Source organism: Giraffa tippelskirchi, chromosome 7 (genome assembly GCF_054371585.1).
Source record: "Giraffa tippelskirchi isolate mGirTip1 chromosome 7, T2T-mGirTip1v1.2.pri, whole genome shotgun sequence".
Taxonomy (NCBI): Eukaryota; Metazoa; Chordata; class Mammalia; order Artiodactyla; family Giraffidae; genus Giraffa; species Giraffa tippelskirchi.
In genome coordinates this window covers 149,258,983-149,285,685 of record NC_137281.1, presented here as the reverse complement: position 1 = coordinate 149,285,685, position 26,703 = coordinate 149,258,983, and the positions used below count along the sequence as shown (strand labels likewise).

At 45.1% G+C, this 26,703-nt stretch overlaps 1 protein-coding gene across 1 annotated transcript in view; it reads right to left on the bottom strand.

The window, feature by feature from the left end:
- Positions 1-26,703, bottom strand: part of NRXN3 (neurexin 3) — a 1,799,700-nt gene that overhangs the window by 1,660,431 nt on the left and 112,566 nt on the right. The window contains exons 3-4 of the mRNA XM_081510568.1: positions 25,484-25,501; positions 5,600-5,629 (exon numbers count right to left, since the gene is read on the bottom strand). Coding sequence (XP_081366694.1) covers positions 5,600-5,629; positions 25,484-25,501 — 48 coding nt within the window. The remainder of the gene's footprint in view (positions 1-5,599; positions 5,630-25,483; positions 25,502-26,703) is intronic.

The following is a 26,703-nucleotide window of genomic DNA, read 5'->3' as shown; positions in this document are numbered from 1 at the left end:
GATTAGCAGGTTAAAGGTAAACAAGGTCATATGAGGGATGGCTTTGAAAGTGAGATAGTTAATCCTGAACTCCATATGGAGGACAGCAGAACTTAAGTAGTACTCAGTTACTGGACAGACTGGAGGAGAACAAAGACTAATCAGGTTAGGGCAACCATCCAATAAGGGCTAACTGGGAACTGAGTTAGTGTGTCAGGTAGAGATGCAAGAAACATTCTGAAAAAGAATCTCAACAAACTCTCTTAACATCAGCTGGGAATAGGAAAATTCAAGAAGAAAAAAAAAAAGCAATTGCTGAGTTCAAGCCCAGGTGATAAGGAAGGTGGGGAAACCATTAACAAAAGTAGAGAATCTGGTTTGTGGCCAGATGGTGCCAAGGTTGACTTGAAATAATGAGGTGACAAAACATTTCTGTGGACATATGTTACAGAGAACAAACACAAAGTGGCCGGTTGGCACGTAAGCCAGGTTGGTGCCAGGGAGGTAGTTGAGAGGCATGTCCATGGAGGTCATCCTTGGATCAAAGAGAAGCCGTATAAAGCAGTGGCTGGGTGCTCAGATTCTGAGTTTCATTGCCACTTACAGTCATCTGACTTGTTATTTAGCTCTCTGAGCCTTGTTCTACTTGCCCATATAGCTAGGGTAACCATCATCTACCTCGTAAGACGGTTGCAAGGGTTTACTGTGGTAAGGCGTCTAAAGGTCATGGCACAATGGCTGGCCACATAGGAAATGATCAGTGTTAGCAGCAGGGGCCAGAGAAGGATCAGTTCAGTCTAGTTGCTCAGTTGTGTCCGACTGTTTGCGACCCCATGGACTGCAGCACACCAGGCCTCCCTGCCCATCACCAACTCCCGGAGTTTACTCAAACTCATGTCCATTGAGTCGGTGATGCCATCCAACCATCTCATCCTCTGTCGTCCCCTTCTCCTCCCCCCTTCAATCTAGAGAAAGATACCCATGTGCAAAATCTAAAAACACTAAAGATATCCATCTCATGGGATGTTTTAGGGCAGTGGTCCCCAACTTTTTTGGCCCCAGGGGCAGGTTTCATCAAAGACAATGCTTCCACAGACTGTGCAGGGGTTGGGTGGGGGATGGTTTGGGATAATCCAAGTGCATTACATTTATCATACACTTTATTTCTGTTTGTATTACATCAGCTCCACCTCAGATCATCAGGCATTAGATCCCAGAAGTTGGGGACCCCTGTTTCAGGCGATTAGGGAAAGAAAAGGAGAGAGGTCCAGGGGTTGGACACAGGACCACGTGCTTCACAAAGGTTCCGTCCTGGGCACAGATTAGTGACTTTGACTGTGAAGAGACCACTAGAAGCCTCTGGCTGAATATAGTAAGTAGAGAAGTGGAGGGGGTGGCTAGATACACCCTTTCAATCATTATTCCTCTTCCTTGTCCCCCTTTCCCACCTCCTTAAGCTCAAAAGAGGGTAAGGTTCCCCATAGCAGATTTCTGATACTGAATCCACCTGTGATTAGCAGAAAAGAAATGGGCAATCAACCAACCCCAAAGCGAAAAGACTGAACTGCTTCCAAGGTAACCATACGTAACTTTTAAGAAATCCAGAGAGGCATGAAATTCAAATGAGAGATGGCCAGTTCACAGACTAGTCATCAAATTAACATTTTCAGTATCTTGTCAGCCCCATCTTTCTGCAACATCCTCACGCCGGAACTCACATTCCCTACTTCTGTTATTTGCCAATCTTTACAGGAAGCAGTGGTGCACGCCTGCAGAGAGATAGGGGCTGGAGAGTCAGGAAGGGAAAGAGGAGAACTGAATGCAAATACATATTTATAATTTATCAATTAGCCTCTCCCTTCAGTTCTGAGCAGCTAATCCAGTTTGAGCTGGTAAGCTGGGTTCTCCAGGCTCGGGTCTCTGACAGCTTTGATTAGGAATGGATGAATGAACTGTGGTACCCAAAGGTGTGAAGCAGTGAAAGGCACGTCAGAGCATCGGAGAGAGTGCACCGACTCAGCACCCCTCCCTTTCCCAGCTTACCCCACAAAAGGTGGACTTGCTAAGTTAAAATCCAGTGTTGTCTCTCCACTTTCTCCTTATGACGTAATGGATTGTCACTGGGTCCACTGTCAATGGATTCCTATGTTCTTCCACACCCCTAGTCCCACCATTCTTAGCTCATCACACCCAGTCAGAAAACTTTTATTCCCCCCAAAATACAGGAGATGCAACACAGAAGATAAAAGAGCCACAGATATTGCCCAAATTTCAAATTTTACACAATTTCCAGTTATTCGCCAATCCTCTCCCCATCTCATCTATCACCCTGAATTCAGTTATTCCCAGGTCATGGATACATTGGCAGGTCATTTCACATCTTCCCTGTGCCCTCAGTACATTTACTGGAGTGGATCTTAGAATACCCTAAGTTAAGTAAAATATATCTTCCCCACAGTGCACAAGCACATTCAGACAGAAACAGCACTCCATAATGGGAAGGCTCATTCTGGATTCCGAGGAAGGCAGGCCAACTCAGAGCAATCCCCGACCTTCAATCGTGAAATACTTGGAAGGAAAACGAGAGCCCTGGATTTTTTTTTTTTTTTCTTAGTTGTTGTTAAAAACACCATTATAATCTGGATTGTATTCATCAGAATCAACAACTTCCCGTGGATATATGAATATTTCAGAAGACAAATTGATCGTTATAATGATAAAAATAAAATGATCTCTACCTTTACTTCTACCTACAGAAATGAAGGTCCAGTTAAGTGAAGGAAGCATGGGGTCCACCATGGAGGCGGCAAGAGAGAAAGAGAGAGCAGGAAGAGTAAACATCAGCACGCTGCAGACACACAAGGAAATGTAACACACACAACAAAACCCACAGCAGTAATGGCAACAGCAGTACAATCTTGAGAAGGCAGCACAAAACAAATGCATGATGTGAAGCTTAAACAATGTGACCAACAAGTGTTTAAGCTTTTTCCCCTTGGCCTCTTCTCAAGTCCCATCCTTAGAAACATGACCAAGTCTGCATGCAAAAGCACCGCATAGCTTCATGTGTGTGAAATCGTATGCATTTAACCAAACTAAAATTGTTCAGGCAAAGTTTCAGAGAAGCCAAGTTCTCCTGTATTTTCTCAACATTAATATGAGTCATGAGGATCCAGAATGTAACATACATGTACAGGTGGTACACACACAACATACATAAGTATTTCCACATATATTTATAGGGATCAAAAACGAATTCCGGAGATTCAGCGAGAACCAGACAGAAATCTCTTTCACGTTGAAGGAATAAGGAAAAGGAAGGGAGTGCTGGCTTTTTATGTAATCATCACAAGGGCAAGAATGGACAAGGGGTGAGAAATGGAAAAGAATTAGAGGAGGGGGAGTGAGGTCAAAGGACCTTCTTAAAAAAAATTAAAAGGAAAAATTGCACCTTAAAATCTTAGTGGCACTGACCACCCAGAAGAATCCCGCATCCTTTCTTGAAAACCTCTCTAAAGAGGGATTCATAATACCCGTGTTTATCATTATGTCATTGCCTAAAGATTCTTTTTCTAGAAGTTTCCTGACTTATCCCTGCCCCCCAGAGCACGCATCCATGGGTTTGTCTGAATTCTCTACTCTTGTACGCTTCAATGCTTGGCAAGAAGGTGAATAGTAGGTGGAAAAGTAGGGAAGGTATACAATAGAGGTTCTCCAGATACTTTTCACACCAGGGTTGGAATTTAACCCTCCAAAATGCCTGTGCTGCATCAGTGGGTTGAAATAAATCAAGATTAAAGAGGTCTCCACCAGCATATCTCATCAACCTAGACTCTATGCTATGACATCAGCCGTATGAATATCCTCAGACCTCCAAGCCACTAGAAAAGCTAGAACTCTTACAGGGAAGCTGGGAGGACGAAATGAGAAAATGTAGAAGCATCTTCTCATCAGGACTCTGAGGGCCTGCTTTTTCTGGTGGAACTTGTTATCAAAGCAGGGCCACCGAATTCTAGCACTCACGGAGCTTGGGTCGTCACACTCTGTAGAGATATGCATAACTCTCTCAAACTATCCGGATATACTAGGTCGACATAAAGAGCACTCCTTGCTCGTACTCACCTCATGGTAGCCTACTGTGGGGAGACAGCTTCCCTCACTCACCTATGAGAATGGAGAGGCTCCAACCCAGCCTCTTGCAGGGTTCCATCTAACGCTGGAGAATTCACCTGACCCCCTCCCTCCAGCTCTGTTTCTTGACATCTGCATGTCTTCACTGAAATGTCCAGTATCCACGTTATGGGTCGTGGCTCAGGTCTAGAGGATACAGTTTTATTGGGAAAGTGTGCTTCCTTCTGTCCTGCCTTATCAAGTCAGAAATGCCCTCAATCGCCCACCTCCACAGCTACCTGGACAAAACTTCTCTCAGACCTGGGTGGTTCCTTGATCTGATCATAGACTCCTCTTTATGGCAACACTGTCTGATGAATCCTGTGTAAGAAAATGGGGGTGTCGGGGAGGGGGCAATTGCCCTTCAGTGCTGCCCCACTCTCCTCAAAAGATCTAGAAAAACAGCAGAACATGGAACTACACCTCCTTCCCTTCTCTTTGGTCCTTGAACAAAGGCACTAAGTCCCGTGTATATCTTGAAAAGAAACAGACAACAGAAATTAAAGTACAGTCTTTCGGTGTCAGGGCCAGGCCAGGTAGACCAATCTTGCAATCACCCCCAAAATGCAGAAGAAACACAATAGGAGCAATTGAACAGTGAAGAAAAAGACAATTTGAAGGAGGCTCAGTTCTTAAATCCTGATTTAGGCTGATAATATGGAAAATTTTTACTTAGGAGAAAAAGGCTTCATTCACAGCCCACCCTGTGCATAGCTGAGCTGAATTTCCTGCACAGTTCATTCCCTGCATAACTGAATATTTTAGGTTGCAGATGCGGAATTTACAGATCTTTATATGCAGTTTTCTTCAGGGTGTATAATGAGTTAGAACCCTGCCATCAGGACATTAGCATGTTCTTTCAGTGGTTTTTGCCTTTGTACAAAACTGAAAACAGTCAAACCCCCAAGGGCTTCCTTTGACCATTGGAGGTGGGGGGGCGGGGGTGGCTGGGGTTGAAAGTCATTACAATGGGCAGGGGGATGGGGGGGGAGACAAAAATCAAACCTTTACTCAGGGTGAAATTCAGAGGAGCCCAGCACCTCTCCCCCAACTCGAGGCCCCAGCATGAGGCTTAGGGGAGAAGTTAACAGCTCTGGTGCTCTGAAATTAGCTTCACTCACCCCCATTATCGACACGGTCATGGCTTGTTTCATGCTTCTCTCTGGGAGGCAGCCCAGCAGGGCCAGCGCCCAGGATGACAAATGGTGGAGCGGAATGGAGAAGCCAAGGGGATGATGAGGGGGTGGGCAGGGGGAACCACGATGCGTTGCGAAAGGTGCCCCCCCCACCCCGCCCCACCCCAGGGTGGCCCAGCTCCCAGCCTGGCCCCCTGGCAGGAGGGACAGGCAGCAAATGGCCTGCCAGGGATGATGCGGCTCTCAACGACCAGCCAGAGGCACGAAGGCAAGCAATTCAGGCAGCTGCAGCACCGTGAGCCCAGAGCACCTACCTTGTTCACTCATCATGAGGTGGGAGAGGCCTTGAAGGAGGAGAGGAAAGGAGGGGAGGGGAGAGGGGAAGGAGAAAAGAAAGAAGACAAAGTTAGAATCCCACATGGAAGGCCATCGCCTCTTAATGCCCGAGCAGGAGTGGCAGGGGCATCCACACGTACTCAGGAGCATGCAACGAGCCCTGAGACGCAGGGCAGGGTGTCCGGGGCCATCCAGTTCAAGGACAGTCTTTTGTTTGCTGAACCTGCGGGCCACATCACCACTGATCTATGCAATGGGTAGGATTTGAGACAAATCTACGAGAGATTAGGTCCCTTGGGAAAGAGACTCCAGATGTGGGCAAAGTAGGTTTCTTTCTTTCTTTTAAATCGCTTCCAATAATAATACGTGATCACTGTAGAAACTCTGGAAAATTCAGAAGGGAATCTGAATTTGTAATTCAGTTGTAATCTCGCATCCGGAGTTTACCATCCAACATTGTCCACCCTAGATACACTAGTCTTTTCTACCAAAATTGAACCACATTGAACATAGCACATGGGTGCCTGCTTTCAAGAGTTAAACAGCTTGAAACATCTCTGTATGATCCTGGCCTTCGCCCAGTGATGACCACATCCCTTCCCTCCAGCACCAACTTTTCCTAGAAAGTCCCTCATGTTTGATCACAGAGGGCTAGCCGAGCACTGAATGGATAAAGAAGGTACACAAAGTCCCAATAAATAGCACAACCTCTCGCTATGTTCTTACGGAAGTCAAACAAGGCTCTTAAGAACTCATTACTTCAAGGGAAGCATAAGCCCTGATAAACCTATTAAAAGAAAAGATTTCCAACCAGTAGCCAACTGTGCTGGCTAGCTGCTCTTCCATTGCTTTTATTGTTGCTGGAGATATTTGGAGATCCTTTCCCCAGAGTAAAATTCAGAGATATAGGGGATTAATAAAGGAGAAAAATCTCTAAAATATGGAAATCTCTAAATGTTTTTGGAGATTACTAGAGATTTAGAAAAGTAATCAGAGGCAAAATATGGGTCAAGCAACTGACTTTTTAAAGATCAATGATATATTAAATACATAGATACACCATGTGCCATAAATGTCATGGAGGCATTTTTTCAACAAATTTCATTAAACTATAGTCATATTTTAAATGCACATTTCTGACATTCATTTCTCAAGGCCTGGGATATTAGTACTCATGGAGGAACGGAATCATGCCAAAGCAAGTCATTCTCATAATATGTTTTATTTAAAAAATTAACTATTGGTCTTTTTGGGGAGGGGATAATAAGAAAGAAGAAAGGGCACTAGATTTGATTAAGAAACCTCGGCAGAAGTGACTGTTCATAAAATGCCTGGAGTTTCTGGACCAAGCCATAGCCTTCAGCACCCAAATCAAGCACACTAAGAGGGAGGGTCTGAGGCAGACAGGTGGGGTATGTAGAAGGAGGAAGAGGAAGAGAATAGGTGTGTGAATTCACAGGGCAGTTGTCACCATTAAGAAATGAGAATAAGGAAGATCTAAAGAGATCCCTAAGATGGGGGTTAAAAATAAAAGGGCAATAGTACTATATTATGCCCTTGAAGTATAAATGCTAGAGAGTAGATCTTAAATGTCTTCACCATAAAAAAGAAATGGTAACTATGTGATGAAATGAAGGTGTTTGCAACATGTAAGTGTATCTAATTAACACAATTTATATGTTAAGTTTACACAATGTTATATGTCAATTATCTCAACAAAGCCAGGGGATATATTTTTATTTATATATTTTTTATTCTGTTAAACGAGACTTTTTATTTTTTATTTTTTTTACCATTTAAACCTTTTATTTTATATTGGAGTATAGCAGATTAACAATGTTAATAGACTTGAGTGGACAGCAAAGGGATTCAGCCATACATATACATGTATCCACGGGGGAGATATTTTTTAAATGAAAGGACCAATATTTTACACATGCAGTTGAAGAGGAAATGGGACACTTGACAGTGAGAGGGTATTCAAAGCCCTGGAGAAGCCCGCAGGGTTGGGCCCCATTTATGTACCACGTGCGCTTCTTTAAAGCTGTGTTTCCCAGAGCACATTTCACTGACCACGTGCATTAACCACCTGGAGATACTTACTAACAGAGATGTTCCTGGACCCCACCCAAGTCCGAATGAGTTAGAATCTCAGAGAGGAGTTGGAGAAGGACATGAATTTTAAATAAGTTGCACAAGTGATTCTCATGCTCACTAGAACCTGTGAGCTACCCCTTTAGAGTGACATATAAATCAAATTTTGGTAAATTAAATTGTGTGATAAATGCACTAAAAGGAACTGAATATTTAATGGAACCCTACAGTGGATCCTTGGTAAAAGGAGGAATCCTTTTAAAATTCAAATATCCAAAAGTCTACAAACAATAAATGTTGGAGAGGGTGTGGAGAAAAGGGAACCCTCTTACACTGTTGGTGGGAATGCAAACTAGTACAGCCACTATGGAGAACAGTGTGGAGATTCCTTAAAAAACTGGAAATAGAACTGCCATATGACCCAGCAGTCCCACTGCTGGGCATAAACACTGAGGAAACCAGAATTGAAAGAGACACGTGTACTCCAATGTTCATCGCAGCACTGTTTATAATAGACAGGACATGGAAGCAACCTAGATGTCCATCGACAGATAAATGGATAAGAAAGCTGTGGTACATATACACAATGGAATATTACTCAGCCATTAAAAAGAATACATTCGAATCCGTTCTAATGAGGTGGATGAAACTGGAGCCTATTATACAGAGTGAAGTAAGCCAGAAAGGAAAATACCAATACAGTATACTAACACATATATATGGAATTTAGAAAGATGGTAACAATAACCCTATATGCGAGACAGCAAAAGAGACACAGATGCATAGAACAGTCTTTTGGACTCTGTGGGAGAGGGCAAGGGTGGGATGATTTGGGAGAATGGCATTGAACATGTATATTATCATATGTGAAACAGATCGCCAGTCTAGGTTCGATGCATGAGACAGGGCACTCAGGGCCAGTGCACTGGGATGACCCAGAAGGATGGGATGGGATGGGGAGGGAGGTGGGAGGAGGGTTCAGGATGGGGGACATATGTACACCCGTGGTGGATTCATGTCAGTGTATGGCAAAACCACTACAATATTGTAAAGTAATTAGCCTCCAACTAAAATGAATAAATTTATTTAAAATAAATAAATAAAAATAAATAAAATTCAAATACCCACCACCTGTGTTTTTCAAATTTAAATATGTACATATCAGGTTTTATTAAGCTACACATGTAGTTGCAGTCTTGTGATTCAAATAAAATGTACATATTCTTCAACTTATAAAAAATCTGAACTAGAAATATTAGGCCAGGAATGTAAATCTGGGAGCCTGATGTTTTGTAAGCAACAAAGCAAAACAGACAGAAGCAAGTGTAACAGGAAATAGCACAAGACAGGGGAGAAAACTGTAACCATAACGTGGTTTGAGTTTTATTTTGCTCTTTGAGAAGGGGATTTTAATCCACTTTCATGAGCTTTTACATTAGTATCTCCTCTTATACAAATCTACCCCCGAAGACTGCAGAATTAAGACCTGGAAGCCAGGAATTACAGAGGGTCTAGGTCTATTATGAAATTCTGTTTCTCCCCTTCCTTCCATTCCCAAACACTCCTACTTGCTGTAAAAAGACCTCAAGTCCCCACCAAAAGTGAATGGAAGAAATCACAATCAAACAAATGACTCCAGTACCTACTGTATGTAAACACTGCCTAAGGTAATGAGATGCAAACAAGTGTGGCACATAGTTGCCAACCTCTAAGAGTTTAGAGTCTAATTGGGAAGGTGTGTGCATGTGTGTTTATATTTACAAACACATACACATCATATATAGACCTATATACACGTAGTGGTACCTGACAGTGAAGGATAGGGGTTAAGATCAAGGACTACAGATATGAATTCCACCTTCGTTATTTTCTAGTTTGTGACACCAGAAAGTTGCTAAACATCTCTGTTCCTTGACTTCCCATCTGTAAAATTTGGATAATAATCATGCCAAATCCAAAGTTTGTTTTGAGGATTAAATAAATGAATGTATGTAAAGCAGCACCTGTACATGCTAAGGGCTACATAAGAGTTATTGTTGTTATTTTTAGGCTGTAAAAATATACTGATGTGTGAGACAACATGAAGCATAGTGCCTGACACACAGTAGGTGCTCAGTATGTATTTTGTGAGTGAATGAGGAATGAATGATGGGTAATTGTTAAGTGTCAAGCAATTGATTCAGACAGTAAGATCCGTAAGGACTGTGAGGAGGGCCCTGGGTGTACGGCAAGCATTTCTGGAGGAAAGTGGGATTTAAAATACATCTTGGAAGATGGTTTAGGATTGAGAGTGATGAAAGACATTCCAGGTAATACCACTAGCTCCCAAGAACTGCTTTTGTAAGGATTTTCCTGTTGCCTTTTCGGAATACCTAGGACACTGCCAGGCACATGGTAGGTATGTAATAGATGCTGTAAAAATAACAATGAACACATACAAATGGTTCACAGAAGAAGTGAAAGGTGATCTTAAGGACCATTGTATGAAGGCCTGGAGTTTCCAGGCCAAGGAGAAAGGACTTGGTCTTGCAGCTGATGGGAGACACTGTGGGCTCATGGACAGGAGAATGCCTTGGGGGAAATGACGTTGAGGAAGATTGTGTTGGCAATGGTGTGGACAGGATGGATTAGAGGGAAAAGAGACAGAGGCCCAGAGATCGATCGTAGGCAGAGGGCCTAAATTAGTATCGAGGCAGCAGGAAGGAAAAGGGGAAAAGAGAATTCAACAGGCTTTGGGTGACCGATGAGATGCTTCAGGGGAGGAACGGATGGCAGGCTGAGTGAGGCACTGTCAGAAACAGGAAGGTGGGATGGAGTTGGGAGATGGATCTGGAATGAGGGTGATAATGAATTCTGTTTTAGGCATGATAAGTTGAAGAAACAGAAGAATCACTGAAGCAAAAAGTCTAAGGCGCATTTAACATTACAGGAGTAAGGTCTGCAAGAGAGTCAGGACAAATGTAAAACTGTATCACCTCCCCTTCTTGGAAGAGAAGGGTCTGTGCCCATATAAGTGAATGAAGCCTCAAATAAAAAGGGGCCAGAGCCCTGAGTCTTAATCTGGGAGGGATGGGGATTATTAAAGTATCCTGGAGTTTCTTTTTTTTTTTTCATGCATATTCCAACATTAAAGTAAAATTTTACATTCAAAAAGAAAAAGGGACTATATGGCTTTCCAATATAGATACAGAAAAATAATACTCAAAAAAAAAGCCTTCACTGAGAAGGATATAATTAGCAAGAAAGGAAAAGCAATCTATGCTAGCTGTGTGTTATGTGTGTGGTTGATGAGAAAAAGAGGAGGGGGCCTTCTTGTTAATCTCAGAAACAGAAGGTCAGCCGCAGCCCCTCAGACCACACATCCAGCCCTGGCACTAGCACATAGCTGGACTTGGAGCTTAGCATTTAATCTGAGCCTGACACTCAGGGGATGCTGGAAGACAAGACATGGGCTGGAACAGGGCACTCAGGGAAGCAAAAAGGACCACCACATTTCTCCAAAACAATCCCACCATCAGTTCTGGATTTCAACAGATCTTCAATAAAGATTCAAAAGCCAACTCCATAAAATTTCATCTAAGGAGGGTGGGAAACAGGGAGTGGGCTGGGACGAGCCTTTGATTGTCAGAATATTGAGAATTTTCTATACAGAATTCTTATGGAACTACAACACCTTTTAAAAAATAATTATAAAAATTAGAAAGCAACTGAAATGTCTCCTAGCTAGATGTCACACTCTGTCAAAGTGCTACCTAGCTGGGTTCAGGGACCATTCTGGGTCCTATGAAGATGTCTGATATTTTTCACTCTTTCTCCCTGGTGGAGGACATGGCAGTTTCTAGTGCTGTCTACCTCACCTTCTTGTGCCTATCTATCTGTGGTTCATGGGCTTCTCAGGCAGCACTAATGGTAAAGAACTCGCCTGCCAATGCAGGAGACACAGGAGATGCGGCTTCAATCCCCGGGTCAAGAAGATCCCCTGGAGGAGGGTGTGGCAACCCACTCCAGTATTCTTGCCTGGAGAAGCTCATGGACAGAGGAATCTCACGGGTCATGGTCCATAGGGTCAAGAACAAGAAGAGAAAAAGATTGCCAATAGGTAAGACATACAAAGTTGAAAGTGCCTTAGAACAAACTGCAAATCCTATGTAGATTATATGCAAAATACACATATGGCCCTCTAAACTATGTTACACCTTTTGGGAAAATCCCTGTGGAGGTAGTTGCAGCTGGGGATAATGGAATGGCTACAAAAGCAAAGTCATCTATGAGCGGCTGTGGCCATCATGAGGCCTGTCATGAAAATGACTAATATAGAGAATAGAGACCATTTACTGGAACAGGCGAGGAAGATGCACTGCTCAGGAGGCAGGCCAGAAGTGGAAGGTCTCCATCACTGAAGCTAATACTGTCTCCCCCTCAAACCTGTAATATCCCACTCCCCTCTGATGGTTTTTAATCCTCCTTCCTTCCTTCATTCTGGCTGAGTAATTGGAGAAAGTATTTCAGGGGAGGGAGGAAGTCGTTCATGAGGGAGGAGAAAAGATTCGGGAAGGAAAAAAAGCAAGTTATCTCTGCCAAGACTTCTCTCTCATTCACTTGCAGGATAACTTTTCTCCCCCTGTAAAATCCACACATATCATCTCTTTTTCCATACTGAAGTGGAGAAATGAAATGTCACTAATTGCTGTAAGTGCCAAGTGCCAACGTTGAATTTTTATGAAGCAACGAGGACTTTAAAAAGAATAATTACCTAAAATCAGAAGGTAATGAAAACATCCACCCGATGTTTCCGGAGGAGCTAAGGAGATGGTGAAGGTAGCAGGGGGTGGGGCTTGACATGGAGAGAAGCCACAAGGGACTCCCGTGTGACCGCGAATTTGGAAAAGATTGAAGGGGAAAGAAAAAAATACACATTGTAGCATGTTAAGCACTTAAAAGAGAGGACATTCAGTTCGCTCGGTAAAACGACAGAATTATAACAGTGGCCAGTATTTGTTGACTGTTTAACATATACCAGACACGCTAAGTGTCATGTCATTAAATACGTCTCTATGGGAAAGGCTCTGCTGTGATGCAGATTTTACAGGTACGGGAGCTAAGACCTAGAGCCAAAATCCCACCACTTAGTAAGTGGTGAGATGCGGACGCTAAACCAGCAGATGGATTCTCCAGGCTGGATGATAACTATGATAACTACTAGCTACCCTGTCTTAATTCAGTGCTGGTGGAAAAGCAAGAAGACACATCTTGGACAATTCAGGACCAGAAAATAGTGCCTGGACATGAATTCAACTTCATTTATGATCTTGGTACAGCATGATTGAAGGAGCCCTCAAGGAAACTGTTTTAAATAACTGGCCACCCTCTCCCTCTCCTCAGTCTCCATCCCCAGCTTCTACTAAAATATGAAGCTTTTCCCTTCCTAGGTCCTTTCTGGGGGTTATTAAGCCACTTCCCTCATTAAAATGCAAATCTGAACACAAGCTGCATCAGGCTCCTCGGTCACTGCACTGCCTTGTTCCTGAGGCCATCGGGAAGCCAAGCTTAAGCTCTTTCTTCAGAGACAGGAATGGCACAAGGACGGGTGGGAAGGAAGGATGGAGACATACAGCCACAGGTTGAGGAAGTCTACGCCCCTGGCAGGAGGGAGGAAACCGGACAGGCTGGAACCAGGGAGAAAGAAGCTTAAAGGAAAGAGGCGGGGCCTGAGGAAAACTCCACCCACTTCCACGGCCTGTCTCAGACCAGCGCTTCCCCAGGCAATTCCCTGACCTGCGTCATGACCTTCATCGTGGACTTCAGTTTCCTTGTCCTACCTGGGGTTCTCCAGCGGCCTACAGCAGAGCCTTGACCTGCTCAGCATTTTGACAAATGACTTGGCTGAGAACATCCATGACATGCTGTCTGGATGTTGTCATGAACCAAAGCGGAAAGGAATATCTAATTCGTTAGCCTTGAGAATCAGGGTCCAAAAGATGTGAGCAGACAAAAGCGAAATTTAATTTTAAGGGAGTAAATAGAAATTGTGGCCCTTAAGCATAAGCTCCCACACTCCCCACGAACCCTCAAAAAAATCACAAGTAAAAAGAAGGCAAAAGTTCCACTTCTTCTCAGCACTGACTACCAAACTTAGGGTCTGGGTTCCGAGAACAGTGCCATATATTAGGAGGGGCATTAACAAGGTGGGAAGGTCCATGGAGAAGAATCAGATGGTAGGAGTTCCAAAAGCATGTCACACGCAGAATGGATGAAGGAAGAGCTGTGTACAGCCCAAACAGGAAAGAGCTAGATAAGGACATGAGGGCTGCCTTCAAACATTTTGAAAGTTGCACATGCAAGTTAAAGGAGTAAGCACATTCAGAAAGATGAGGGTGGAATGATAGGGGAAGCATCACTTGCCAGAATGCCATGGAAGAGAGTCATAGCGGGGCTTTAGAAGATAACAACCAACTATTCCAACTCCAAGCCGTAGAGTTTCTATGAACCAAGATGACCTCTGAAGAGGCCAAGCAACTCCTTACTGAGATGAACCGTATGAAACTGTTGATATTTGACTGGTTTTGACCTACAAACATGACAATTTTCAATGGTTCAAACTGATATCCAGAGAACACCACCCCTAATCAAAAAGGTAGTCAGGAAATGAGGCTTCGACAAATCACCCAACAGCAATTGTGAACTGACGGTGACACTTGGAAAGATCAGCTGTTTCCGTTCACGATGCTGGCTTTTCCACAAGCATTGCACAATACTAGGGACGAAGTGAATAGCTGGGCTGATGATCGTGATGGTTTCCAGAGGAACGCCTGTTGCTATTTCTCCAGTCCAGGTGCTTCTGGGCTGGTCCTTCCATGATGCCCCCACATTCCATCCTCGCCACTAAGCCCTGTGTAGGATGTCACTGTATTAGCTCACTTACTATTTGCCTCTAGACCAACTTTGTTCTTACAGCATGGTGCCTGGACTGAACAGAAAATGTTTCTTCAGAGGCATCCATGAGTCACCCATGGCATCTATATGGCATCACCACAGGGAAGAGGAAAGAATGTCTGCAGCAGCTTCCCAATCTAGTCTACCGGGGGGGGGGGGGGCAGGGTGACGGGGGTGGGGGGGGGTTTCATGAATACCATGAAAGAAAGAAAGAAAAAGTCAGGCACATCACTCCAAGGGTTAAAATGAAGTCGCTTAGTCATGTCTGACTCTTTGCCACCCCATGGACTGCATCTTACCAGGCTCATCCATCCATAGGATTTTCCAGGCAAGAGTACTGGAGTGGGTTGCCATTGCCCTCTCCTGGGGATCTTCCCCACCCAGGGATTGAACCTGGGTTTCCCACATGGCAGGCAGACGCTTTACCATCTAAGACACCAAGGAAGCCCCTAAGGGGTAAAGCATCAGCAATTATGGCTTCTAGCAAAGACTCTTCAAAGAAGAGAAAGTCCTTGCTCTCCAAATGTTATGAACTTCTCTAAAATAGCTCTTTATTCAAGAGTGACATGAAGCTGGAAAGGACTTCGGATATGTTAAATGAAATAATTGTGTCCAACTAGGCCATGGTGTGCTGGATTTTAAAAATCCAGGGATGAATTTGACAAAATCAAAGCATGGCCGCAAGTCTAAGTCAAATACATCAATTGCACACATACAGAAAAGGGAAAGAAATGGTTTAGCAGCAGTACACATGAAATAGTAAAAGTTTTCAGTGATGTTAGGTTCAATTTAATACTATGGTCATTACATAAAAGTAAGGTCATTAATAGATGTAGGAAGTCTAGAAAAAAAGAACAATGTAACATGAACTGGTTGCAACATGCCCATGACCTTGTATGTGGTGTGGGCAAGGATGCAAAGAAAACGGTTATTTTTCAGAGAACAATGACCTGGATGAAAGAACTTAAAACCCTTCTATGAGAATGCCCAAAGAAACGAGAGATGCTTTGGCCTTTAGAAAAGAAAACCCTTAAAGACAAAAGCCCCGTCTTCAAACACCAGGAGTGTAATTAGATCTATTCTGTGTGTCTCTGAGGGCTGGAAGCAATACAGGTGGTGAAAGCTATAGTGACTCAGAATAAAGAAGAGCTTGTGAACACTCAGTGCTGTCAGAATGGAATGGCTAAAGGAACAATGAGTTTCTTGTCGCTGCAGGGGTTCAGGTCTGAATAAGCTCATATGGAAGAGATTCAAAACTTAGGTGCACAGAGAGCCTCACCAACTTTGGGTCCTTTCCATGTCTGAAATGCTGATTCTAACAACAAAGTTTATGAGCGCATATAGGATGCCAGGTAGTGGGGTGCAGGCATGGATAAGTCTCTGTTCTCAAGAGTATGGTGCTCCCTGTCCTTCTAGAGCCCACAGGGGCCAATGTGGACATGTGGGGGACAATATACAGCTGGCTATTGAATAGGGTATTATGAGGCAGGCTCTCCTAGCTCTGTGATCTAAGGTGCCATGGGAGCTTAGGCAAAGTGGGGATCATTCATCCTATCCTCCTTCCATCTCCTAAACCTCCTCACTTCCCTTCATTTATGGGAGGTATACAATAGTGGTTAATACTGACGCTTTCAAGTCCCTTCACTTTCCTTGAAAACATGGTTTTCAAACTTTGGTCCTATCAGATCACCTGGGAGAAACGTCTTACTTCAGTTAGACTGGATTGTATTCATTAGCTTTCCAGGTGACTTTCTTTTCAATGTTTTATTATTTATTTGGCTGCACAGAGTCTTCATTGCAGCAGGCGAACTCTTAGCTGCAGGGATCTAGTTCCCTGACCAAAGATGGAACCAGGGCCCTCCGCACTGGGAGGCAGAGTCTTAGCCACTGGACCCCCAGGGAAGTCCCCGGATGCTTTTCATGATTACCGTTGCTCTAAATAATCCAAAATCTGAATTCAAACCCCAGCCCTGTCTCTTACTAACTGGGATATTAAGCAGGTTAACTATTCTGCGCCTTTTCCTGTAAAATATCTGCATCTCACATATAAAGTATCTTCTCAGGATCACTGTGACAATCACACGCAACCACATACGAAGAGCACTTAGCAGCACTCAAGGCACACAGGAAGGGCTGCAAAGCTTGCAGCAGCTGCTGTCTTACTCAGGGGACTGGCATATCTAGGCCCTGTCTCTTCCACACCCCCACCCTCCCGTCTCTTGCCAACAGCACTTCTCCAGGAAGCCAGCAGCTGGAGCAGACCAGGCATGCCCAGGGCGTGAGGAGCATCCTCAGCTGCCTGCCTCTGTGGTCACGGTCAGCTAAGTGACCCCAAGAGGGCAGCTGCTGTCCTCAACACTCAGCTGCTAGTTCCTGAGGCCCAGCCCCGCACACTGACTGGCTTAGCCCAAGTCCTTTCTAGACTTCTCTATGCAGGTCGTCAGAATGACAGGGTCTCCGAGGCTGCCATAAATAGGCTGGGTGACTCAGTTGAGTTACCTGGACATCTGGGGCCTCCGTTTTCTCTCCTACACAAGGGAGAACTGGTCCAGAATAGTTTCTCTTTGGTCTCACCAATGGCATTTTGAGCAGCAGAGTCTTCAAGTGAGACTCTCTCGTATATTGCAGCACATTTAGCATTGAATTGGCCCTTCCTCCTAGATGCCACCAATGGCCCCTCATCACTGGCACAGGAAATATCCATCCCACACCCATGGTAGGGACAGTACTATCCCACTGAGACTACAGGATCACTTCCAGGCCTTTTCCAGCTCTGAGCCTGCCCTCCAGAACAGAGAAACAAAGTGGACCACAGCCAGCACACTGGTGAGTCTGACTTACCATGACAGTAAAAAAGGCGATTTTAAAATGCTCTACAAAGAGGCACCAGGGCTGCGTGATCTGCTTCTTTGAGTTAGCCGAAGCTGGAGGCACGCTGGGACGTGGTTCCTTACTCACACTTACTCATCAAGAACGGCCACAGGAGCCAAGGGGGTCTTCCCGGGCCCCAGACAGGCAATTGGCTGGGAGCTGAGCGCTGTTAACCCAGCCAAGGGCCCCTTTCCAATCCAATTACACACAGCAGTGCTGGATTTCCTACAGCCTGCAGCCTCCACTGAGCTGAGCCCAAGAGATGGGCACTGATGAACACAGAAGGCTGAGTTACCTTCTGTCTCAGGGTGAGCCCCAATAAAAAGCAGCCTGTCTTTCACAGAGATGTGGGGTAAAGCGAAAAGCTGATTCTTGAGCACTTTCATTGAACAAGCATTTACTCCATGGCTATGATGTATTGGCACTGTTCTAGGCCGAGACCATACAGTACAGGAGTGTACCGTCATGGGGCGAATGCTCTAGGTGGAACTCCGTATGAGACACCTCCAGGGCCAGACACATCAGCATTTGCATCCTGCTCCACCACTTTTTACTGGGTGGGGCTAATGTTAGCATCCCTGACAGTCAGTTTGTTCTTGGGTGAAGTGGGTCTAATAACAGGATCTTGGGCATGTCAAAAAAATTAACCAATAGATAACATTCAGAAAACAAAGATCATGGCATCTGGTTCCATCCCTTCATGGCAAATAGATGTGGAAACAGTGGTTGATTTTATTTTGGGGGGCTCCAAAATCACTGCAGATGGTGATTGCAGCCATGAAATTAAAAGACACTTACTCCTTGGAAGGAAAGTTATGACCAACCTAGACAGCATATTAAAAAGCAGAGACATTACTTTGTCAACAAAGGTCTGTCTAGCCAAGGCTATGGTTTTTCCAGTGGTCATGTATGGATGTGAGAGTTGGACTCTCACATAAAGAAAGCTGAGTGCCAAAGAATTGATGCTTTTGACCTGTGGTGTTGGAGAAGACTCTTGAGAGTCCCTTGGACTGCAAGAAGATCCAACCAGTCCATCCTAAAGGAGATCAGTCCTTTAGGGTGTTCATTGGTAGGACTGATGTTGAAGCTGAAACGCCAATACTTTGGCCACCTGATGCGAAGAGCTAACTCATTTGAAAAGACCCTAATGCTGGGAAAGATTGAGGGCAGGAGGAGAAGGGGACGACAGAGGATGAGATGGTTGGATGGCATCACTGACTCCATGGACATGGGTTTGGGTAGACTCCAGGAATTGGTGATGGACAGAGAGACCTGGCATGCTGCAGTTCATGAGGTCACAAGGAGTCAGACACGACTGAGTGACTGAACTAAACTATGATGTATTTGCACTGTTCTAGGCCAAGAGCATACAGTACGGGAGTGTACCTTTGTGGGGCGAATGCTCTAGATGGAACTCCATATGAGACATCCACAGGGCCAGACACATCAGTGTTTGTATCCTACTCCACCACTTTTTACTGGGTGGGGCTGATGAGTTAGCATTCCTGAGAGTCAGTATGTTCTTGGGTGAAGTGGGTCTAATAACAGGATCCTGGGCATGTCAAAAGAATTAACCGATAGATATGAAGACTTAGTACTTTAGTGCCCTGCTCAAAATACAAGCTCGATAAATGTCAGATGTTTTTCCTAATAATTGAGAGAAAAGCAAATGGGACTGTTGCACAAAGGAACAGGAAAGAAAAGACAAAAAATACACCAGGTAGCACTGGAGTTGGGAACTGCCAGTCTTTGGTAATGGAAGAGAGGGCATTTTCCTGAGTCCTTCTCCCCAAGGGGGCTCAGTTAGCTGGCCTAATCACAGATCCTCGGAATGGAAGAAGCCTGAGAGGGCATTTGATTTAAAGAAGCCTGATACCTAGAGAGGCTAGTGATTTACCTAAGGCCACACAACTCATGGGGAAAGCGAGAGAGGCAAAGAGAGTCAGAACCACAAAGCAGAGATCCCAGACTGCATTTAAATCCTGATACCTGCCATACTTGCTTCTGGCCTGGGGCAAAGGATACAATGTTTTAGAGACCAATGTTCTTCATCTGTGAATTGGTGGAGGCCTGGCACATGACAGACCCTCTCTACATATCAGTCCCCTTTCCACCCTCTTACTGGGATGTCTTGGCCTCACTTGAAAGCAATGGTGGCCAGGATCTAAGCTGGCAGGACCTCTTTACTGAGCATAAACAATAGGATGGATGCAAGAGTGTGAGATGAGAGCACAGCAGTTTAGAGGGGTCTACAGCAGAGGAGAAGGGGGCGGCAGAGGATGAGATGGTTAGATAGCAACACTGACTCAACGGACATGAGTTTGAGCAAACTCTGGAGATAGTGAAGGACAGGGAAGACTGGTGTGCTGCCGTTCATGGGGTCGCAAAGAGTCAGACATGACTGAGCGACTGAACAACAACACAGCTGAAGAAGCACGTCTCTTAACAGTGAGGGGCAGCAAGACACAGGCAAAAGAATGTTTTATTTTGCTTTTAAAGTTCTCTGAGCCTAAGTATTTTCAGTCGTAAAATGGAAGCACATGTGGAAAGGATCGAATGAGGTAACTTACAATAGTAGCTAATTCATACATGTCTTACTCTGTGCCAGGCACTGTTCTTGACTTGCTTGAGCTTATTTAAGCTTCACAGTGGTCCCATGAGATAGATATTTATTGTCCCCATTTTACAGATGAGGAATGTAGGGTCCACAAAGGAAAAGTTACCTGAACAGGCCATGCTGTGCTGGGATAGAGGCAGGGGTGTCAACCTGCCTCTGGCTCCAAGCCTATGCCCTAAGCCAGAGGTGACAAACTTCCTCTGTAAAGGCCAGATGGTAAATCTTTTAGGCTCTGCAGCTCAGAGAGCTGTGTCTACATCATAGCAGCTCCACCCTGCTTTTGCAAAGCAGCTGCAGACAATACAGAAATGAACAAGTGGGCCTATGTTCCAAAAAACTTTGTAAACTCTGACATTTGAATTTTATAAAAGTTTTGCATCACTAATTCTTCTTCTGATGGCTTTCAACTATTTAAAAAGTGAAAAATCATCCTTAACTCAAAGGCCATATGAAAGCAGGTAGCTATCTTGCCTCACATCCATGAGAAGGGCCCAGTGATCTGCGCAGACCACGTGGTGGATCAGCATCCATTCCCTTTTCTTTCCCTAATCTTTTTCTTCTTCTTAGCTCCTATCAACCCAGAAAGTGGATATTTCATTCTGAGCCCAGCAGATGAAACCAGGAATAGGGCTTTAGCAAAGAGTACTGCACTCTCCTTAATAAATATGGCCCTGTTGGTCCCAAGGAGACTGGGGATTTTAGGTCAGTGTCTCTCCAGCTTTAACAGGCAGACCCCAGGGGCCTTGCACAAATGCACAGGTCTAGGGAGAGGCCTGAGATCCTGCCTTTCTAACGGGCTCCTGGGTGAGGCTAATGCTACTGGGTCCATGGGTCGGGTCTCCTCTAGGAGCAGCCAGCTTTGAGAGCAAACCCTCTGTGTCCATAAACACAGTCAGCTGTGTCAGGCACTGTCTCCTGCGAACAGTGTACCTCAGGCCAGATGAGGGACTCCCTGGAGACATGGCAGGGTTCAGGACAAGTGAGCAGATCTCCTCTCCAAGGGCAGCAGTGAGATGACTTAAACGGGGGGAGGAAGACAAGGAGGGGCAGAGATGAAGAGAAGATACAGGGAGGCCTGAGCATAAGCTGTCAGCTGCCTCTGGCCACAGGTGACCAGGGCCCCCCTGGCCCTGGGCGGACAGGTGCCCCTCCTCATGCACCTGCCAGGGCTCTGATGGACCGAGGCAAGAGGCTTATTTCCCTCATCAGGCCTCTGAATAACTAGGGCGCTTCCACAAGGTCACCGTCATTCATTTAAATTCCAGCTCTAATCAGCAGGCTGAGCTGGAGAAATTACCCCTTTGGAGCAGAGATGCTGTTGGTGAAGCACTATAAACAGCACCCCCCCAGCGCTCCCCGCCTGCCCCAGGGAAGGAGAAGACTCGACGGGTCTCCCACCCACAGGCCCCAGCCCTGCTTCCTGCCTCAGAGGTCCTCCATCCACCCCGTCCTCTTCCTCGCCTCCAAAGCACCTCATCTCCCCTTGGCAGAGAGTTCTGGAACACACAGGAAGTGGGGAGAGGACTGAGAGTTTGGCAGAGCTGGGAGGGCAGCCCAAAGCCAAACCCTACTGGCCAGGCGCATGGGATCGGCATCTGATAGGAATCCCTTCAGGGCCCCAGATGGGTTACATGGCCTCGGAGATGTCCCTTTCCCCTCCCTGGGCCTCCGTCTCCTCCTCTGCAAACGAGAGAGTTGCAGTCCTCAGATAGGATGTCCTTGGAGCTCCGACGTGTCTCGAGACCCTGCAGACCCACAGTGCCCCTGGTGCTCGTGGCCATACTTTCTGCACGAGAAATATTTCTGAGGCTCTCCTATGGTGCCATGTACCACCAAGCAGAGTTGGGAATACAAAAACACCCGAGATGCACACAGCTCTGCCTTGAAAATGCCAGCGTTTTAAAGAAAAAGGCACGGGCTTTGGAGACAGAAAGATCTGAGATTCTGGTTGGTCCCAACAGCTGGCGACTGTGAGCAGTTACTGGACCTCTCTGCGTCTCCTTGTCCTTTTCTGGAGTGTAGACCCTGACCTGGAGGGGCCGATGTGAAGAGTCAACCAGAGAATGCATGGCAGGCATCAGAGCTGCGGGTCCCTCCTCTCCTTCGGGTCAGCGCACCACACATTATCTTGAACCGACTAGGAGGGGCTGTGCATTTTCCCATATGGAAGTCCATCCGAATACTGCCTGTCTCTTTCTCCTACCAGGATACTCTGGGTCCCCAGCCCATCTCCCGGACCTTAGGAGAAGTTCCAGGCCCCTTCTCCAGCTGTATTTTACAGGAGGGTTACTTCTAACCAATCTCCTCATCATGTAGAATTAATCAATTAATCAATCGTCCCTTTATAGTCTTCCAGCGGCCCCTGGGTAAATAGTTACATTAGCTCATAAAATCCCCAATTTGTCTTCCTGAGGGGAAGGAAAGAAAAAAAAAAGAAAATCAGAGAACCACTAAAGGCCTCTTGTTTCAGAGCCGCAGCCCCACTGGCTCCAGATTGCCTGGCCAGGAGCGCAGAGAGGCGGGAGGTGGCCCGCTGACCTCAGCCAGGGCCGGGAAGTGCAGGCTGCCTCCTGCTACCTCCAGGGCCGCAAGCGAAGTTTCTGGACCGGCGATTTGCTTCAGGCTCAGAAACCACACACACACACACACACACACACACACACAAAGCCAAAGATCAGTGAGGAGGCAAAACCGGCAATCCGCTCTTGACACCTCAAAGGTAGAATGGAGAAGGGTCAGAATTAGGCTGGAATCCCCCACTTGGCAGGGGGACTCAGCTCAGGACTTCACCTCCTGGCCTCAGCCCCCTCAGCAGAAAAATGGGGCTCAGGCGATGTTCCTCAGAGGGTTATCAAGAGAACAAGACGAGATAGTGGCCATGAGGCTGAGATACTGCGGTGTTGTGCTGGCGATGGCTGCTATTTCTAAGGTAGGCTCATGGGTGACCTCTGCCCCTTTGGAGAGATGGAGGGGGTGCCTATGGGTCCACGGTGTTTCACCCCACCAGGGCCAGTGTGGCACCTTCTGTGAGAATTAGGGAAAGGTGCCCCCGGGTCAGAGGCTGCCCTCTCGGCGCAGGTGTGGCAAAGCGCAGGTTGGGGTTTGGCCTCCACGCATTACCTGAGCTGGGAGCCACTACGCAGGACATAAGACACACAGGTCTAAGTGAAGACCCTGGGTCATCTCTGCCGTGAACCAGGAAGAGAAGGGGTTCAGCCAAGTGGCACTCAAAAAATTTTGGTGTTGGGCTCACTCCCTCATTTGAAGTATCCTAAAAAACATCAGCTTAGCAGAGAGACCTCCCTGGACCACTCTCTTTAAATTAGCAACTTCATTTTTACCTGCTTCATTTTTTCTCCACAGCACTTATTACCCACCACTTGATACAATAGATATGCTGATATATATATATATATATATACACATGTACATATATACACACACACTCATATTTTTAGTTCCCTGTGCTGTGCTATCCTTAGTCTCTCAGTGTGTCCTACTCTTTGTGGAGAATTCTGGGGATTCTCCAGGCAAGAATACTGGAGTGGGTTGCCATGCCTTCCTCCAGGGGATCTTCCCAACCCAGGGATGGAACCCAGGTTTCCCTCATTGCAGGTGGATTCTTTACCATCTGACCCACCAGGGAAGCCCATGAGTACTGGAATGGGTAGCCTATCCCTTCTCCAGGGGATCTTCCAGACCCAGGAATCAAACTGGGGTCTCTTGCATTGCAGGCAGATTCTTTACCAGCTGAGCTACCAGGAAAGCCCTTTAGTTCCTTGTCTTCCTCTATCTATAGTAAAACATCTATGAGGACAGGGATGATCTTCTGTTTTGTTCACTGTTTCATCCTTAGTGCCTAGAACAGTACCTGGTACATGGTAGGTTCTTGATAAATACTAGCTCAGTGAGAGACTGAATTAAAATATTACTAAATAGAATAAAGTTAATAATATCTTCCTAGAAAATTCTGTCCTGTGCTCTGGTTCAAACTCTGCTTTTTTTCAAAGGTGGGTGATAGGCAGAAGACAACAGAGGCAGGGAAACCCTGTGTATTTGCTAGGGATGACAATATTATCCTTTTATGTTGTGTAAGATGGCATAGAGATCAATGATCAGAAACACCACGTAAATCTGGGTGATTCTTTTACATATTCAAAATCAATAAAGGATAAATTCCTTTGGAAAGGGTGTTACAGATAAAGTCACATTACCTCTGAGCAAAAATAAATGACAGTCCTATTAGGAAATACTTACGAGATCTTCAAGTGAAGAAATTCAGGAATGAGACCCCATGTGTTCCAATGGAGTATGTGTGGCTTCGCAATCTGAAAGCCCCAAGTTCAAACTCCAGTCCTCTGACAAGCCCTATGACCTTGGACCTGCTTAACCTGTCAGGCCCTCTCTTTCCCTCATATTAAAATGTACTTAACAATACTGTTTCTGTATTGATGCTATGAGAATGACATGTTAAAAAGATTAAATGAGAAAATATATGTGAAAATACCTAAGGAAGATGATACCCACTTATTTGGCAGGGTTATTCTTAACCCAAAGTTCTATACAATTTGGAACGGTGGGAAACCATGAGAAGCCACCTGACGTTTATCTATAAACGGCTGTTCCTCTCGTATGAGTCTATGTCTGTGCACACACATCTGTCTGTAAACACACACTGCTTACAATTAGGACTCGGGGTGAATATTCATTTGTCCATTGACGAAAATGACAAGAACCATTATTCTTTCTTCTACTTTTTATTCATTCATCCCTTTTTTTAAAAAAAAAACAGTGAACATGTACTAGTTATATAACCATTAGAAAAAAACATTGCTTTTTCCATTGTGGAAAAGTAAAGTCATTTCTTAGAATATAAAGAAAGAAACCTTCTTTTACCCACATCGTATTTTCCATGCTAAGTATGTCATCTTTTCAACTTTTAACCACTTGAAGCTATAAGATAGTAGCTTAAAGATAAGTAGATTTTTGAAGACAAGGCAAAAATCCTTACTAAATTGGAGAATACATATCCTAACAATATATTTTTTAAATATTTTCAAAAAATGCTCAATTTCACTTCTTTTCTTCACCCAGAAATATTAAGGAGAAGAAAGTAATTGTATAAGCATGGGAACCACATTCCTTTGGTTTGAAAATGGTTCTTCAAAGCCAATACAAATTCATCAATTGAAGGCATGTCTTATAAACCTAAATCAATGAAAATGCAACGTGTTTAGATTTTTGTTCTATGTAGAGTCCCTAGAAAAAGGTCTCACTCAGAGTCAAACCATGCACAATCTGGCAGAGGGGAAATTTCCACAGCAGCTGGGCAAACACAAAGACTCACCTGGACCTTGACTGACATCTGTGGCAGCATTTGCAAAGGGAGGGAAACGGAGAGAAGAGAAAGAAGGAGAAAAAGAAGAAGAGTGTTAGCAACACACACACACACTGCAATGCACCCTTGCATGACTATCAGGCTCATGCAAGACCCCAAAGATGCTCAGACTCTGAGCATTGAGCTCTACCTTCACCCAAAAACCACCCATGCAAGCCGAGGGGCCAAGCTCCCTTTCCACTATGCATGTAGCAAAAAAGCTGAACTTCACATCTGTCCGGAAAGACATCCTCCAGGAATCAGATAGGGCTCCAAAGAGCCAAGCAGACCGGGATCCTGCAAGAATATTGGTTAAAATATTCTGGTTGATTTCTGCATACCCACACCCAAGCAGTTTTCCTCCCCTCTGGATGCAGAACACTGGATGAGAAGTCAAGCAAGGTTTCTGCACAGAGAGAAAAATAATGATAAACCACTCCCATAAGGAACAAAGGAGAAGAGGTATAAGAATTAAGAGCAAGATGCAGTGTCATTCAGCTCATAGGACTGAAGGATGCAAGGTCACAAAACATTTATAATTCCCTCCTGACCCAGGATTCCCAGTGACCATTCTTCATCACAGACAGCAGTGTGTGTGCATGAGATTGCGTGTGAGTAGGTCATTTGCCACACAAATTGAAATTCTGCCTCTCCCTTTCATTTTTCTCCTTGCTTTTCACCCCATCATTAATGACAGAAATTGCCATTGGAAATCACTTCTGACAACTACAAATAAACATCCCACTCTGGGAAGGTTGACATTTGAATTAAACCAATGAGCTTTCAAAAAATGAAGAATGGGTTCATGCCCACCATCTCCATGAACACAATCTCCTCCTCCTCCCCTCAAATGTAAAATAGAATTATGCTGGGGGAGCCCAACCCAGAGCAGCCAAAGCATTGTTGTTAATAGAATCCCTAGACCTGACCTGGTAAGATAGCCTGTCTCAGGAGAAGCAACGGGGCTACTTCAGGAAACCACTGGCCATCCAGGCCTTCCTGGTGACCCCCTTAGAATAACTGACAATGGTAGGTCTGGGACATCCATGGACATTGTCTAGTTTAATTATTTTTCATTAAGATGGAGGATGAAAGAGGTTGAGAGACTTGTCCATGGTCACACAGCTAATTCAGGGAAGAGATCTTAGGAGAGGCCCTGGATCCCGTGAATCCCACCCAATTCAGACTTC